Below are 15,866 nucleotides of genomic sequence, written 5' to 3' on the forward strand. Positions count from 1 at the left end.
AGTTTCTTTTTGTGTTTGGCACAAGGTATTGAAAGATCCTTTGTGCCAAAAATTACCAATCCCATCTTACATGGATTCCCCAATACCCACCACCTCACTCCAATTTGTATCCTGTGACTGATTTTTTTCCTTTTTTAACTAAAATGCCCGCCCTCTACCCGGCACACCACGAGCGTCTTCCTCTCCTGAGTCTTTGTCGCCCCCGTCTCCTCCATCTCCAGTCTCTGATCTGATTCAATGAGTTTATCTACTTGACATTTTCAATCTCGTTCTCAGATTCTCTCTCAAAAAGAACGCCCCATCTGAATTCCAAAACACCAAGCTCAAAACCCGCCTCACCTACGCTCTCGATGAGATCGAAGAGCTCTACAAAATTTCTCAAGCCGGCTCCGTCAAAGTGCGAGAAGAAAGACGGCATCGACTGTGTCGCCACCACGATCCAGCTTCCTGGAGGTGAGTGCGCGAATTTCAGCTTCGCCATCAAATAGTTGGGAGAATTTATGGAGAAGCGGCAGAAGAGGATCGAAAAGAAAATGGAGGGTGTTCTTCCATTGCGAGAAATTGAGAATGGGGTGGCAAGTTGCAGAGGAAGGCTTTCTTTTATTATTATTTTTTTAATAAAAAAGATACTATAGTCTTTTAATAATTTCTAATTGATTTTAATAGGCCTTTGGTGAGCAGATACAAAATACTACCTCCGATCCTAATTATAAGACTCAGTTGACTAATTTGAGGAAATTAAGAAAGTAAGTTAAGTTAGTTATTTGTAATAAATAAGTGTTGTCATTTCTAAAATATCCTTACTAATTATGTATATTAGCTAGAACTATCATTATTAGAAGGACTATATTGGAAAAAAAATACATAAATATGAGAAACAAAATGGATTGGAGTCTTATAATTAGGATCAAACTAAAAGTCAAACGGGGTCTTATATTAAAGATCGGAGGTAGTATGACATAAGGACGTGAAAAGAATTTTATTTTGATTTAAATAAAATATTATATCACACCAAATTTAATCTAAAAACCCCATTCCCACTCCCATTTTCATTCCCAATCGGCAATCTCATTCCGTCGAGATTGAGGCATGGGTACCAAACAGTGCCTGAAGTACTTTTGCCCTCACCCCTCAGCTTCCGACACCATCAATCAATCGGGACAAAATTCCGATACGCGTTCGGTGTTGCTGTTTGCATAAGAAAAAGCATATTTAGCCCGTGAATAGTATAACTCCATTTTTAACTGCCTCATCGAAATTAAAAGGTTTTTTTAAGTTTATATTAAACTTAAATTTAATTCTTTTAAATTTGTAAAATGTATTTTCAATTCATTAGTACTAACACAATTAGATTTAATAACGGAGAATGTAGACTTGTCAAATTTGAATGGTGACTATATAACTAAATATTGAAAAAGCATGTTTAAAATTTTTTTTTAGTATAACATTTTTGCATTTTGAAAGATGAATTATTGACGTTAAAAATATAAGTTCGTCAGCTTATAGCTTGGCCAAAAAAAAAAATTTCATTAGGTTTTATTTTAATAATTTTCAATTTGCAAATTTGAAATTTAACATTAATATGTTAGTATTGCATTCCAAAGTCATACTCTACATTTTTTGTTAACTAAAAATTAATGATATTATAATTATGAAGAATAAGATTAAAATTTTATACAAATTTAAAACACCAAATATATACTTTATTCAAGTTAAAAAGAGTTGGTTAAATTATTAACTTTATCTGAAAATACATCTAACTTCTAAATTTACTCATTAAATATCATGAATTACATCAAAAAAGTTATTGCAATAAATGAGATTAAATAAGAATCATCTTAAAAAAGCAATTAAGATTGTTTTCGGCCCACAAATTCAACCGACGTCAATGGAACAAAACAAAACCCCTATACGTGTTCACAAAACGTAATGCAAATTTAAGGGGATTCTTGCATTAACAGTTTCTTTTAACAATTGCCATTGTCACCGTCTTCGCCATCAAATAGGACAAAATTCCGATACGCGTTCATTGGGACCCTGGTGACAATACATACGACAAGAATGGAATCGCGTGAGGAGGGTAAAGAAAAAAAGAACAAATAAGGCATACTAGGTCTTATGGGACGGATGGGTACATCAGCTAATGCATTAAACCTTGGATGGAGATAGTAGAAGCAGCAACCAGAACAGGCGAATTATTCTTCTACAAACTAGTAAAAGGTAGGCTTACTATTCAGAGCTCTTTAAGCTTGAGGCTTTTCCCACTTAAGTGGCTTCACAACTTCCCAAGTAAAGTCTGGGTCTTCCCTTCCAAAGTGTCCATAAGCAGCTGTCTTGAGAAACCTATGGCCACCCCTCTTGAGATCCAAGTTAATGGTGATCATCCCTGGCCTAAAGTCAAAATTCTCCTTCACGAGTTGAAGAATCTCCCTCTCTGGAATCTTTCCAGTTCCATACGTGTCAATAAAAACGGATAATGGCTCGGGCACACCAATAGCATAAGAAACTTGCACAAGGCATCTACGTGCAAGCCCATTTGCCACAACACTCTTAGCTGCCTGCCTGGCAACATAAGCACCACTTCTATCAACCTTGGTGGGGTCCTTCCCAGAGAAAGCCCCACCACCATGGGCACCCCAACCACCATAAGTATCAATGATAATCTTTCTTCCAGTAAGACCAGCATCCCCATGAGGCCCTCCAATAACAAAACGGCCCGAAGGGTTGAGATGGAAGATGGTCTTGTCATCTAGGTACTTCTCAGGGATTACAGGCTTGATAACATGCTCCTTGAGATCAGCAGCAATTTGTTCATTGTTGACAGTCTCGTCATGCTGGGTGGAAATGAGGACAGTGTGAACGCGGACTGGAACCATGGCACCATTGTCATTTTGGTACTCAACTGTGACTTGTGTCTTGCCATCTGGTCTCAGCCAAGCGCATGTACCATTCTTCCTAACCTCGGTAAGGCGTGCTCCAAGCTTAGTTGCAAGGACGTGGCTCAATGGCATATATTCAGGAGTTTCATCGGTGGCATACCCAAACATGTGACCCTGGTCACCAGCACCAACCTCCTCCGGGGGCTTGGTAAAGTGGCCATGGACCCCCTGGGCAATATCAGGGCTCTGCTGCTCAATATTCACCAAAACCTTGCATTTGTCAGCATCAAGACCCACCTCATCCGAGACAAATCCAATGTTGCGGCATGTGTCCCGAACAATCTTCTCATAATCTACGTTGGCCTTGGTTGTAATCTCCCCAAAGACCATGACCATGTTAGTCTTGGTGCAAGTTTCACAGGCAACCTTGCTGTCGGGGTCTTGTTCAAGGCAAGCATCGAGCACCGCATCAGAGACCTGATCGCACAGCTTGTCAGGGTGACCCTCATTGACAGATTCAGAAGTGAACAAAAAGGTCTCCATTACTCAAGCTACACAAACAAAAGCAAACAAAAAATTAGGACTAACAAAGCACAGAAAACTCGAATGCCAAAAGCAGAAAAGTACACGAGCTGCTTTGGAAAAAGCAAAGCAACTCATGCGAGAATAGAAGCTAACTGAAACATGAAATTATGATATAACAATAAATTTAGAGGAAATGCTAAAATGAATAAGTTTTATGCTATGATAATAGAACTTGTAGAAGCAACAAAATGCCTAAAAAATACTACCTCCGGTCCTTAATATAGGACCCCGTTTGACTTTTAGTTTGGTCCTAATTATAAGACCCCAATCCATTTTTTCTTTCATATTTATGCGTTTTTTCCCAAGATAGTCCTTCTAATAATGATAGTTCTAACTAACACACTTAATTAGCAAAGATATTTTAGGAATAACAACACTTATTTGTTACAAATAACTAACTTAACTTACTTCCTTAATCTCTTCAAATTAGTCAACTGGGTCTTATAATTAGGACCGGAGGTAGTAGTTTATATTTTTTATTACTAAAATTAGTTTATCCTTCCTTTTTTAGAAGTTCATCTCCCGACCGACGCAAAATGGGGAAGAAAAAGAGTAAGGATCTTCCCGCACCAGGAGAATAGATTCTGCGACTTCTGCTAACAATCAAACTAGGAAATAAAACTAATCACACAACTAATTCCGGGAATTAAATCTATCCTTCATTGCGAATGAACAAGCAAACGAGTTATTTTGATTGCCAGTAGATAGACTGATAAAGGAGTGAAATGAAAACTAATAAAAGAAATCCAGAGAATCCAGAGAGGACTGTTCGCTCTCAAGGATTAGTGCAGGGCAGCGGGAGAAGCTTAGATCGCAGTGAAAATATGAAAATCAACAGCCATGATACCGCTGCTACTGAAGTTCGGTAAACAATAGATGTAAATCCATCAGAATATCAGATCTGACACCAGTAGAATACAACAAAACCGAGAAGGAAAACCAGAAAACCGAATCGGTGGGAATAACAATTTGAATGGATTTTTTCTGGACCAGAATCATATTAGATCCATCACACAAAAGCCCTACTCCAGCATTGGAGAAGTTCAAAGCACTAGGGGCATCATATAACCGGCAAAAAGGCATTCCATAATTACAAAAGACAGTAGATACAGCAAGGTGAACTTAAAACAAGCATTAAGCTTATCCTAAACGAAGCACTCAGATCTCTAACGAAGATGGTCTGCAATGGACAAGACGATGACCATTTACTCATTAAAAGCCATAAACATCGGATAACAAGCCCAACAGTAAAAAGGAGACATCGAAAAATGGATGCGAGGCAAAGCATGAAGAGTGCAATTAAGAGGAGAATCGACCTGGAGCGAGTCGGGCACCGAACAATAGATCCGGAACGAAGATTTGCTTTGACGCTTCCTCGAACCAGACCCCAACCGGAGTGATAGCTACTAAAGACAGAGGAAGAAGGAAGGACGCTGCACCTTTGCCAGAGTCGCCCTATTTATATTAGTCAGGGGCGCAAACGACCGGCTACAGGAACGGGCGGTGAGGGATTCTTTTCAAAAAGGCAGGGGAGGAGCATAGCCGTCAGATTAGAAAGCCATGTGAAGGGTTCGGATTTGCAGGGGTTGGTGAGGGGAGTGATGTTAAGCACAACCGGAGATTGCCGGTTGTACACCCACCCTCGCCCTCGCGGGGTAATTCGTTTCGTGAGGGGAGAGAGGGCAACTTTCTTGCAATCTCAAGTTTCAAAAGAATTTTTTTAACAAAAATGAAATTGAGGGGTTTGACCAGAAGGGGAAAAATGGTTTTTGAGGGGAAATTTTATCTGGAACTTAACATTTTTTCAGGCTAGTATATTCAAATTAAGAAGAATAACAATTACTACCTCTAGTCTTTAATATAATAGCTCATTTGATTTTTATTTTGGTCTTAAATATAAAAGTTTAATCAATTTTGTCTCTCATATTTATATATATATTTTCAAGATAATCCTTTTAATGGTTGTAGTTTTACCCAACACATTTGATTAGTAAAGATATTTTAGAAAAGATAACACTTATTTATTACAAATAACTAACTTAACTTATTTTCTTAATCTCTTCAAATTAGTCAACTAACTCTTACTATTAGGATAGGAGGTAGTAATAGCCCTATAAAATATTAAGAAAAAAAAAACCTATTGAATTTTAAAATAATACTCCTCCAGTCCTTAATATAGGACCTAATTATTAAGTTGGTTTTAGTCATAAATATAAGACCCATTTTTCATATTTATCAGTTTTTTCTAAATTACCCCTATGGATATTTTATCAACCATAATCAAATAAAAGAGCGAGAGGAGGGGTATTGAGAAAGATGATTATGGTATTTTAGAAAAAACGTGTCACATTTATTATAATTAACTAATTTATTTGACTTCTTTAATCTAATCAAATTAATTAAATAGATTTAATGTTAAAGACCGGAGGAATATAAAGTTCTTCACTATTCCTGTAGAGGTTTTAACATGGCAGGATCGTCTTTTTATTATTTTGAAATCCAACGGTTATTTTTTGTTATTTTTTCAAAAAATTATTACCAAATCCAGACATTATCACAACTTATGTTATTAAAATTTTGTACTCATTTTTTTTTATATCTGTGCTTTACAAATTTTTAAAAAAATTGATTTAGTATTTAAACTTCTTACGAGGTTTTTAGTGAATTGCTATTCTCCCTTCAGATCACATTACATAAATTAAGAGAATCAGCAATTTTCAGAGTCTGTTTTACAATTACATAGACAGCGGACATGAAGTTTAAATTGCATGGTTTGTAATGTATGAAAGTGTAACTTTCTGTGGGATGCCACTGCATGGGCGGTCTATATCTGGCTATTGTTGTCAATTTTCTCTAAATTACCTCTATGGATACTCTCTCAGCCATAATCAAGTAGAAGAAGGAGATAGGGTATTAAGAAAGATGATTATGGTGTTTCAGGAAAAAAATGTGTTACATTTCTTATAATAACTAACTTACCTAACTTCCTTAATCTAATCAAATTAATTCAATGGGTCTTATATTAAGAACCAGAAGAGTAATATTAAAAAAAAACTACACATCAATCTGCTGGGGAAAAAAAATATGAAAAATGAGCGGGAGGCAAGCAGGGTTCTTGGTAGGGACGATTAATTGTAATATATATAATATATATAAAAATAATGCAGTAGCATGTATTAAGTTGACTGGTCTATATGTCCGTGAAGCCATGCGTTAATTAATTACACGTCTTAGCTAACGAGGACGCGGGACGGTGTTATCACCGCAGGTACTGTGTTTGGTTTGGGAATATGACGGCACCTACCACCGATGTGGATATGGATTATATTGTTTCACAATTTGCCGCGTGTTGCAAGGGCCACTCTCCCTTGAGGAAAAAAAAGGCTCAGGAATTCAATCGTGGAAGAGAAATTAAAGTAATTTGGTCAGAATCTGGAACATGACTCGTGATATGATAGCCATTGTATTCGAGGTTTAACGTATGCATGCCAAATGAGGAACAGAAGCATGCAGACGATTTTTTAAAGTAATACTCCCTCCGTTCTTTATTATAAGAGACAAATAACCGAAATACGTTGATAAAAAAAACAGTTAAAATTAGTTGAGAACAATTAATGTGTAAAAAGTATAATTTTTTTTCAAAAATACCCTCATTAATAAGGAGAGAGTATGAGAGATACTACCTCGGTCCTTATTATAAGACCCCGTTTGACTTTTTGTTTGGTCCTAATTATAAGACCCCAATCTATTTGTCTCTCTTATTTATGCATTTTTTTCCAAGATACTCCTTCTAATAATGATAGTTCTAACCAATATACTTAATTAGCAAGGATATTTTAGGAATGACAATACTTATTTATTACAAATAACTAACTTAACTTACTTCTTAATCTCCTCAGATAAGTCAACTGGGTCTTATAATTAGGACCGGACGTGGGAGGTGTAGTAACAATTAATTTATTAAAAGAAAGAGAAGTGAGAGGGAGAGAGAGTGTGAGTTGGATATAATAAATATGGGTAAAATAGTAAATCAACACAAAAAAATAGAGACAATTGTAAGTGTCTCTTATATATAGGAACATGCCATAAGCATCAAATGTCTCTTATAATAAGGAACGGAGGGGAGTAATAATAAAAAAATTATAATTTAAAAAAGTGATTTTACAATATACGAAGTAAATATCTGAAAAAATTTATCTCAATTTGAAAAAAAAATACTTTTTAAAAGTATTTTCTTAATTACCCAAACACCCTTTATGTATGCATAGCACGCACCTTTGATTTCTGGAACAAGCTAAGTAGTGCATAATGCAGTTTCATAGCACGTGGAATATAAGATGCGTGACATGGATTATTTTATTATGATTGTCTTGCATCAAAATGAACAAATATTTTTATTTGTTAAAATATTCCTCATTTTACTGGTAAGTGCCACTTCAAACATTGAAATCACCATATATTGCTGATAATTAAGATCGTGTTCGGATCACATTCAGGAGAGCAAACCCGCAGTGGAATTTGAGAGACGGGCGATGGTACATAGCTACGGACTTAGATAATTTTTGGATTAGCTTTTTATCAAATTAACTTTTCGGAAAAATACTCATTTAAAGTAGAAGTTAATCTAGGGTGCTTTGTGGTGAGAACGCGGAGAAAAAAAAAACAATTAAAAAAGGTAAAATTACTCTAACAAATCTAATAATTTGATATATATATATATATATATGTATAAGTATTGAGAAAAATTTAAATAATAAAATTTAGAGGGAAAAAAAGAAAAAGCCTCCATTAGAGGTGAAAATATCACATGTTACATAATCTCTCTAAAATACTTATATATTTTAAATCTTTTTAAATTAATTAACTAAGTCTTATATAAAAACCCATGCTCTTTTTATTCATTTTATACCTAAATTTATTTTTTCACTATCAATTCAAAGATATCCAACTTTTTAAATTGACGCTTTATAAACATCAATCTAAATATAAATTATATTATATTAACTGATTTTTAATCCAACTCATATTTACAAAAGTCAAATGGAGTAAAAGTCAGTATTGTCACCGCTAGCCAAACACTCTAAATATCATAAGTTGGTTTAAAATAGTAGAATCTGGCTTAATATAAAAGCTCGTTTAGTTTTTATTTTGGTCCTAAATATAAAACTCTTTATTATTGTCTCTCATATTTATTCATTTTTTTCTCAAAATAGTCCTTATAACATTAGTAGTTATAGCCAATACAAGTAATTAGTAAGGATATTTTAGAAAAAACAACACATATTTATTACAAATAACTAACTTAACTAATTTATTTAATCTACTCAAATTAGTTAATTAATTCTTATGTTAAGAATCAGAGGTAATATCATATAAAATAAAAACAATACATTTTCTTTGAGACTTATTATAAACTCCATACCTTGTATTGGTAGACTTTTTTTTGACCAGCACTTACATTGCTACATTGATATATGAAATCAAAACAAATTTTTTATATTGACAAACATGGACGCATTTGACGTGGCAACAACTAATGTAATAATAATATTATAATATACTATCTTCGGTTCTTAACATAAGACCTCATTTGACTTTTATTTTGGTCCTAAATATAAAACCTCAATCCACTTTATCTCTCATATTATGTACTTTTTCTGAAGGTAGTCCTTCTATTACACTTGATTAGCAATAATATTTAAAACAAATAATACATATTTATTACAAATAACTAACTTAATTTATTTTCTTAATCTACTTAAATTACTTAACTAGCTATTATATTTAGAAATAAAGGCAGTATATACACATAGACACACACATAAGGGAACGGTAAGGCGCGTGGGCTGCCAAATAAGCGGGGGCAGTTGGCAATGCTTTGCCCTTGGAGGCGAGATCATTGGGCTGCCAATTATCCTTTTATAGACACCAAAGAAGAGAATAAAGGAAAATCTGAAAAAGAAGATGGAAAGAGCAAGGAAGAGAAATTGGATGATACGCATATCTTACGCAGGAGCCGTTGCGTTGTTGTCAGAGAATTCCCAAAAGATAATGAAACTGACACGTGCCAATCCTAGCCGGTGAGAGGTATCCGGTGCGAGTTTTCTTGCCCGGTATTCCAGCCTTCCAGATAAGGATAAGGATACCTGTCATTTTTGTTTTTCTTTTTTATCCATCGTAATTGTATTCGTTCGTCTGATAAAAAAAATTAATTAAACATTTTGAAAGCGTATTAAAATAAAATTTTAAATTTTCAAATAAAAATTCGATAAAATAGGAGATGTGTTAAAACAAATGCAAAATATTTTTTGCAGATTATATAAATATGCATGGACTTAAATGCAATGCACATTTTTTAACACGATGATAGGATCGTGTGTGTGGCTTGGTGAGATAATGGGTCATGATATTAGTGCGCCTTTCACGTCTAGTCAGGGCAGTCGTTGGAAAATCATTACTGAAGTACTCATATTTCTCTCAATTTAGTATTTATATAATTTTTTTATTAAAGTTTTTAATTTTACATTTTTAACACCATTAATTTTTATAAATTTATTCTATTAACAATATTAGACCGTATAAAAAAAACCAATTGTAGTAACAAAATAAAATTAAATGATTTAATATAAAGAAAATACTCATAGATACCGACTTAAAAATTAAAAAAAACTATAGGTATCTACGAGTATTCCATTCAATCGATCATATTTGGACATTCCAACCAGCGACGAATGAAATTGTGTCCCTGAAACGAAAAAAGAATACAATATTACTATCTTCAATTTTAAATATAAGAACTAGTTGACTAATTTAAAATGATTAAGAAAATAAGTTAAATTAACCAATTATAATAAATAGATATTGTCTTTCTTAAAATATCCTTACTAATCAAATATATACTGGCTAGAACTATCATTATTACAAGGACTATTTTTTTTTTAAAAATTATAAATATGAGAAACAAAATGGATTGAGATTTTATTTTTAAAATCAAAATAAAAGTCAAATAAGATTTTATATTAATGACTGGTGGTAGTATATGCCCGAAATGTAAATAACAAGATATGGAGCCACCCACGAAAAAATGCAATGCCTTTCTTTACATGGCCACAATGCATTTATGTGGAAGACGGACGATTATGATATGTATTGAATTATGAAAGAAAAAAAATTGGCACCGACCACCGAGCAACTTCGTGTTGGGATATGATAAATCTCTATGAAGGGTTGCCGGGTCGTTGGCAAGCCAGGGCCCAGAGGCAACATAACATGACGGGATCAAAGCTTTGTTTTTAAATCATAACGTCTTCTCGCTCACCGCCTCAGTTCTCTCCGCATATATGTTTCGCCAGCCCCAAAACAGACGACCACTTTTTTTTTGGATGGAAATGAATTGTACTAACAAAATGTGAAGATTACAAAAGCAGTCAGCTTGGCGCTTGTATCAATTAGTCCAAGTACATCTCTAGCTTGGGTAATATAGTTAACCAGAGTACAGATGGAAATAATTATATTTTCAGGTGTAGCTGAATCATTCATGAAAATATTTTTATTTCTGTTGTCCCAAAACTTCCAGGTGAGAGTTCCAAATATCAATCTCCAGTGTATGCCCTTGCATCTTGGATTCAAATTCCAAAAGAGCCATTCCTTAAGCGGCCTTATGTATAGAAGGTTTGAGCCTGGGATGGCGTCAACAATTTCGACCAGCAGGAAACCGCAAAAGGACAATTGAGTAGGATGTGGTCTAAGTCTTCTACTCCAGTAAGGCAGAGCTCACAAATTCCTCCTGTTGTCATGCCTCTCCGCATTCGTTTGTCATTGGTCAGGACCTTACTCTTGACAGCTAGCCAAAGAAAAGCTCTCACCAGCTCATTGCAATCCAGGCCATTTCCAGAGACTGCTTTGCTCACTATAGTCAAGGAGAAGTGAGTCATGATAGGCCGAAGCGACTGTGAAGTGTCCTGAAGGTGTTAAGTCCCAGTAGCAAGAGTCAGGCCCCTCGTTAGATGTCAGGGGTACAGTCGTTGCAATTTGGAGATTCACATTTGGTGGAAGGAGGTGTTGAAATCTCTCCCAATGCCAATGTCCTGAAGCATCAACATAGTCATAAAGTTTCCACTGACATTTCTCCTCAGATATCTTAGCGTAAGAAAACAGACGACCATATTATTAAAGAACGAAAAAATATGATATTTAATTAATCATATTTATAATATATCGTTCCGACTACCCACCATTGATGAAAAGAAAAATAGAATAGACAAGAAGATGCCAATCAATTTTTTTTCTCAAGTTTCATGCCTGATTGTACTCTGCACCCGTTTTCATATTTTCTTGAAAACGTGCTCATAAAAATGGTGAACAGGTGAAGAATATAGATAGAACTATTTTTTCCGAAAAATATAATTATATAAATGATATAATATGGGTACGCATCATGAAGTAATCACATTCGAATACGAACATTTTTTTTTTTTAAAAAAATATTGGTGCTTTACAGCGTGTCCACGTGTGTGTGAATGTAATGAAGGCTCTACACACACACACACACATATTTATATAATCAAAGTCAGAGGAATGTTGCCCGAGAGGAAGAAAAACCTGAACGAAAGGAAAGCTATCTAATAGAAATTGTAAGTGATGGATTTTCTTGTTTAACGGGGGAGCGATGACAGGCGAATCAAAGGATTTGCCAGGAAATAAGGAGCGTGTTTAGCAATAAAAGTAGAGCCGTGGTTGGCTACCAGATTACGGTGCCGATGTTTAATTGTTGAAAGCGTGATTCTACTGCCGTTGTTAATATGTTGGGAAGCATTAGAGATGGTGTCAATTTTGTTAGAAATTGTGACGAGTTGAGAGGTTTTGAGCAGGGTAGACACTAGATTGCTTAGCTAATCTTAGCTTTCAGCAAAAGGAGGTGCTGGTGTTTTTGATGAGCCACCACAAAAGCTGAAGATGTTTTTGCACAACGACTTTGTGAGGATGTCTTACCTCGTATGACTCTGATATGATAAGATGGGCTCAAACCATGTACTGTTCACCAACCAAAAAAAAAATATCACGACTCCCAACGTCAGCAACAGAAACAGTAGAAAACAGAGCTCTTGGCCTCTAACCAATGTGCTCTCGCATGTACATTGTGTATATATGAAGTATAAACACTTGATCAAAATATAACGTCGAACCAAGCAAAAACCAATCCCCCATGCAGGCAAATGACACTACGCATTCAACATGCCAGAAATTCACGACTTCGCTGAACCAAAAATTCTACCCCATTTGGATACAAGTTAAATTTTCTGGATTTCTTCTGTTCATTTCAACTGTTGTTCCTTTGCCGGCCAACTCAACTATACGAAATCCTTCGCTTTCCCAAGACTAAGAAAAAGAACTAGGAAAAGAGTTTATGACCTCCTCCATTCCGCCAGACACCTCGCACAGGCAGCCCCCCAGGATCGCTTTTATTACCATCCAAGGCCTCTGTTGATCCAGGATCTGAGCCGGCATTTGAACTCCTAAGATCCAACAATGCTTCTACAGAACCATCACCGAGGCGCATTCTAATGAACTTGGAAGCTTTTTTGCGTTGCCTGCTCCCACCAGCCCCCTCATCTTTCCTTTGGTTAGGAATCTTGCCAAGTGATGCTTCACTCTGCTCAGCATGCTTTGGGTTGGCTACACTACGAGAATTTGTACCAATCAGTTGTTCATCAGCCAAAATTTTCGACTTACCTCTGGCACTACGGTAATCACCCTTTGATAGGACCTCTGCATTCTCTTCCGAAGGTTTATGGTTCAACTGTAATTGACGTACAGTGCTTATAAAGCTATCTTCTAAATTATCCTTAAAGTGTCTCTCTTCAACATCTATAGACTTCCCTTTACCTTTACCTTTACCTTTCCCTTTCTTGGAGACCTTGCCATCTTTGTGATGGATACTACTGCCACCCCAATCATTTTCTTGAAAAGCAATTCTTTGCAAACTCGCATTGTAAGAATCAACAAGTTCTTTCCGCTTCTGTGGATCGGGGCACAGCCTAGCTAACTCAAGTACAAGATGAGACAAGCCAAACTGCTGCACATAATCCAAATATGTTCCTGTATCTATTATTCCATGGCGATACTGAGCAGAGATGTCTTTAAAAATGGCGTATCTATCTTGATCAAAATCAAGAGCACTACGAATCTTTTCAACCAAGGACTTATTAGCAGCAGAATCAACACCCTCCGCACTTGTCATCGTCGAAGACTGGCTAGTTGCAGGCAGCTTGTTGACTTTTGTAGCAGATACTGGAGGAAAATCAGAAAATGAGGGTTCCGACTGCAAAGGACTACTTTCGATGAGATTTGGAGCAGAAACAGAATGAACAATTCTACCATTGTCACGTATTTCCCTTGACATGCCAGGAGACAAATGTCCATGAGCAGTTCTCTGTGTAGTCTGGACAGAACTAGCATAGGTTGAAGGTGCCAGCCCACGATTAATGACAGTCTTTGTCTGACTGGAATTACCTGACACTCCAGAAGCAACATTTGTTGACTTTTTAGATTGCATAGGATTACTTGATGACTGCACAGATCCACGACTCGCAACTGGCCATCCATTAGCAGGGTTAAGAGCAGATACATTTCTGTTGCTGTGTCGACGCAAATGTGCTGCCATAGTATTGCTAGATGAACCTTCAGATTCATTTTTGGGCTTTGCTTGGCCATTGATTGATGCTATGGGAAGTGGAGGGAAGGAGGAGGAATCTTCCAATGGTGAACTCCTTGAATTTTGTCCCAAGGCTTGGAGGTATCTTGAAGGCAATTCAGAACTTGATGTAGCTAAGGATTCAGATGATTGAATGCCTGGCTCATTATCAAAGTCCCCATAACCAAGAGCAACTTGTCCACTGCTTGATGTAGCTAGATCATGACTTGTGCTCTCTGCACTTGCTGTCTCAAAACTGGCTTGAATGGCCAAAGAAAGTTCACTTTCAGAAGGATCACGACGAAATGTCCGACCTCTTCCACGCCGTTGATCTTGTTGATTACTGTGTCTGTATCGGAAGCTAGTTGGAATCTTCAGGGGAAAGAATAAAAGCCAATGTAAGAGAATAAAAGGATGACAAAATCGAATTATTTGACAATTCAAACCGGTAATTCCAGAACGAATGAGAAACAAGATAAACAAGAATTCACAGGAAAAATTGTTAAGTCGAGGAGGACATGCCTGAAGAGCAGCATTGCGTTTTGACCTTGACATTCGCCCTCCATGTTCAATAGCATTATGCCTCTAAGCAACAGGCAAGCAGGGAAAAATTAGTGTTAAAAATGAATGGAAGGGTAAGCCCGCAGCAAAAATAAAGAATCTATATTTAGATATCACTACTTCACTAGTTCAATCATTACTGACAATGAATCATATGATCTGTCCAGTTTTAAAATCATCCGACTATGCATGTATAACAAACATGTACCAAATAAATTATTAGGACCAAAAAAATTAGAGGAAAAAATGGTCCACATAATCACCTTCATCTCTGCTTCAGATTGAAATACAATGAACTTTTTAGCAAGGCAAGCTTCATCTTCACATAGGAAGTGCTCTTGACGGAAGTGGGTCTGTTTACACAAATACTCAAGAGTTCAAATGATTTAGCCATATACTCTGAGGCTAAAAGGAAGACCAACAGTTATATATCTTACCTCTAAGTCATCATAATTCTTATAATATTCATATTGTCCTGGATGTTGCCTGCACCAAAAAGTATACATTTCAAGATTACATTTATAACATTTAAATCCAGCATATTAATATGAGATCTAACAAAGTAGATGGTCAGCTAAGATGTTACCTTTGGCATATGTGACAAGTAAAATGTTCTGTCGACATATGAGTGTATAGTTCATTGTCCCCATAAAATGGGGTTCGGCAGAATTCACACATAGGATGCCCCATATAAAACCACCTCTCTCGCTCTCGCTTCCATCCACCTCAGAATCACCAGTGCTTATATGCTGATTTAACTGTGCTCTAGTGTATAGTTTTTGTTCACAAATGAATACCTGCATCACAGAAAAAATCTTCAGCGTCAATATTTAAAGGGAAACAAAAACTCAGAAACTAACACCCAAAATTCCTCTAAGATGCAAAATATGCGAGTGTTACCTTCCTTCCTTCCAAACATAGACTGCACATGAGCAACCTGTGATAGCGGAACAAGTGACCCTTTAGCTGTTCTATATTCCTAAACCTTGCTCGACGCTTTGAGGCATCAGGTGCTTGCTCCTCCATGTTGTCACATACACTACATGAAAGCTTGCACATGGCCTTGATCATCTTGTAGTGGTCCACATCATCAAAAAAAGCATTTGTATCTTCATGGTACCAGTATGAACCCACCTTACCCTCCCTTG

General features: G+C 36.1%; 1 protein-coding gene and 1 pseudogene across 1 annotated transcript; both read right to left on the bottom strand.

The window, feature by feature from the left end:
* Nucleotides 1-1,889: 1,889 nt before the first annotated feature.
* LOC114728286 (S-adenosylmethionine synthase 1-like) lies at nt 1,890-4,882 on the bottom strand. Its single transcript, XM_028915165.1, has 2 exons — nt 4,781-4,882; nt 1,890-3,430 (listed from the first exon to the last, which is right to left on the bottom strand). The coding sequence occupies exon 2, from the start codon at nt 3,420-3,422 to the stop codon at nt 2,244-2,246; it is 1,179 nt and encodes a 392-aa protein (XP_028770998.1). The 5' UTR covers nt 3,423-3,430; nt 4,781-4,882; the 3' UTR covers nt 1,890-2,243.
* Nucleotides 4,883-12,495: 7,613 nt separating this feature from the next.
* On the bottom strand, nt 12,496-15,861 carry LOC114728285 (E3 ubiquitin-protein ligase hel2-like; annotated as a pseudogene).
* Nucleotides 15,862-15,866: the final 5 nt, after the last annotated feature.

This window comes from Neltuma alba, unplaced genomic scaffold, assembly GCF_004799145.2.
Source record: "Neltuma alba isolate B1F8T4 unplaced genomic scaffold, ASM479914v2 tig00012530_pilon, whole genome shotgun sequence".
In the NCBI taxonomy this organism is placed as follows: domain Eukaryota; kingdom Viridiplantae; phylum Streptophyta; class Magnoliopsida; order Fabales; family Fabaceae; genus Neltuma; species Neltuma alba.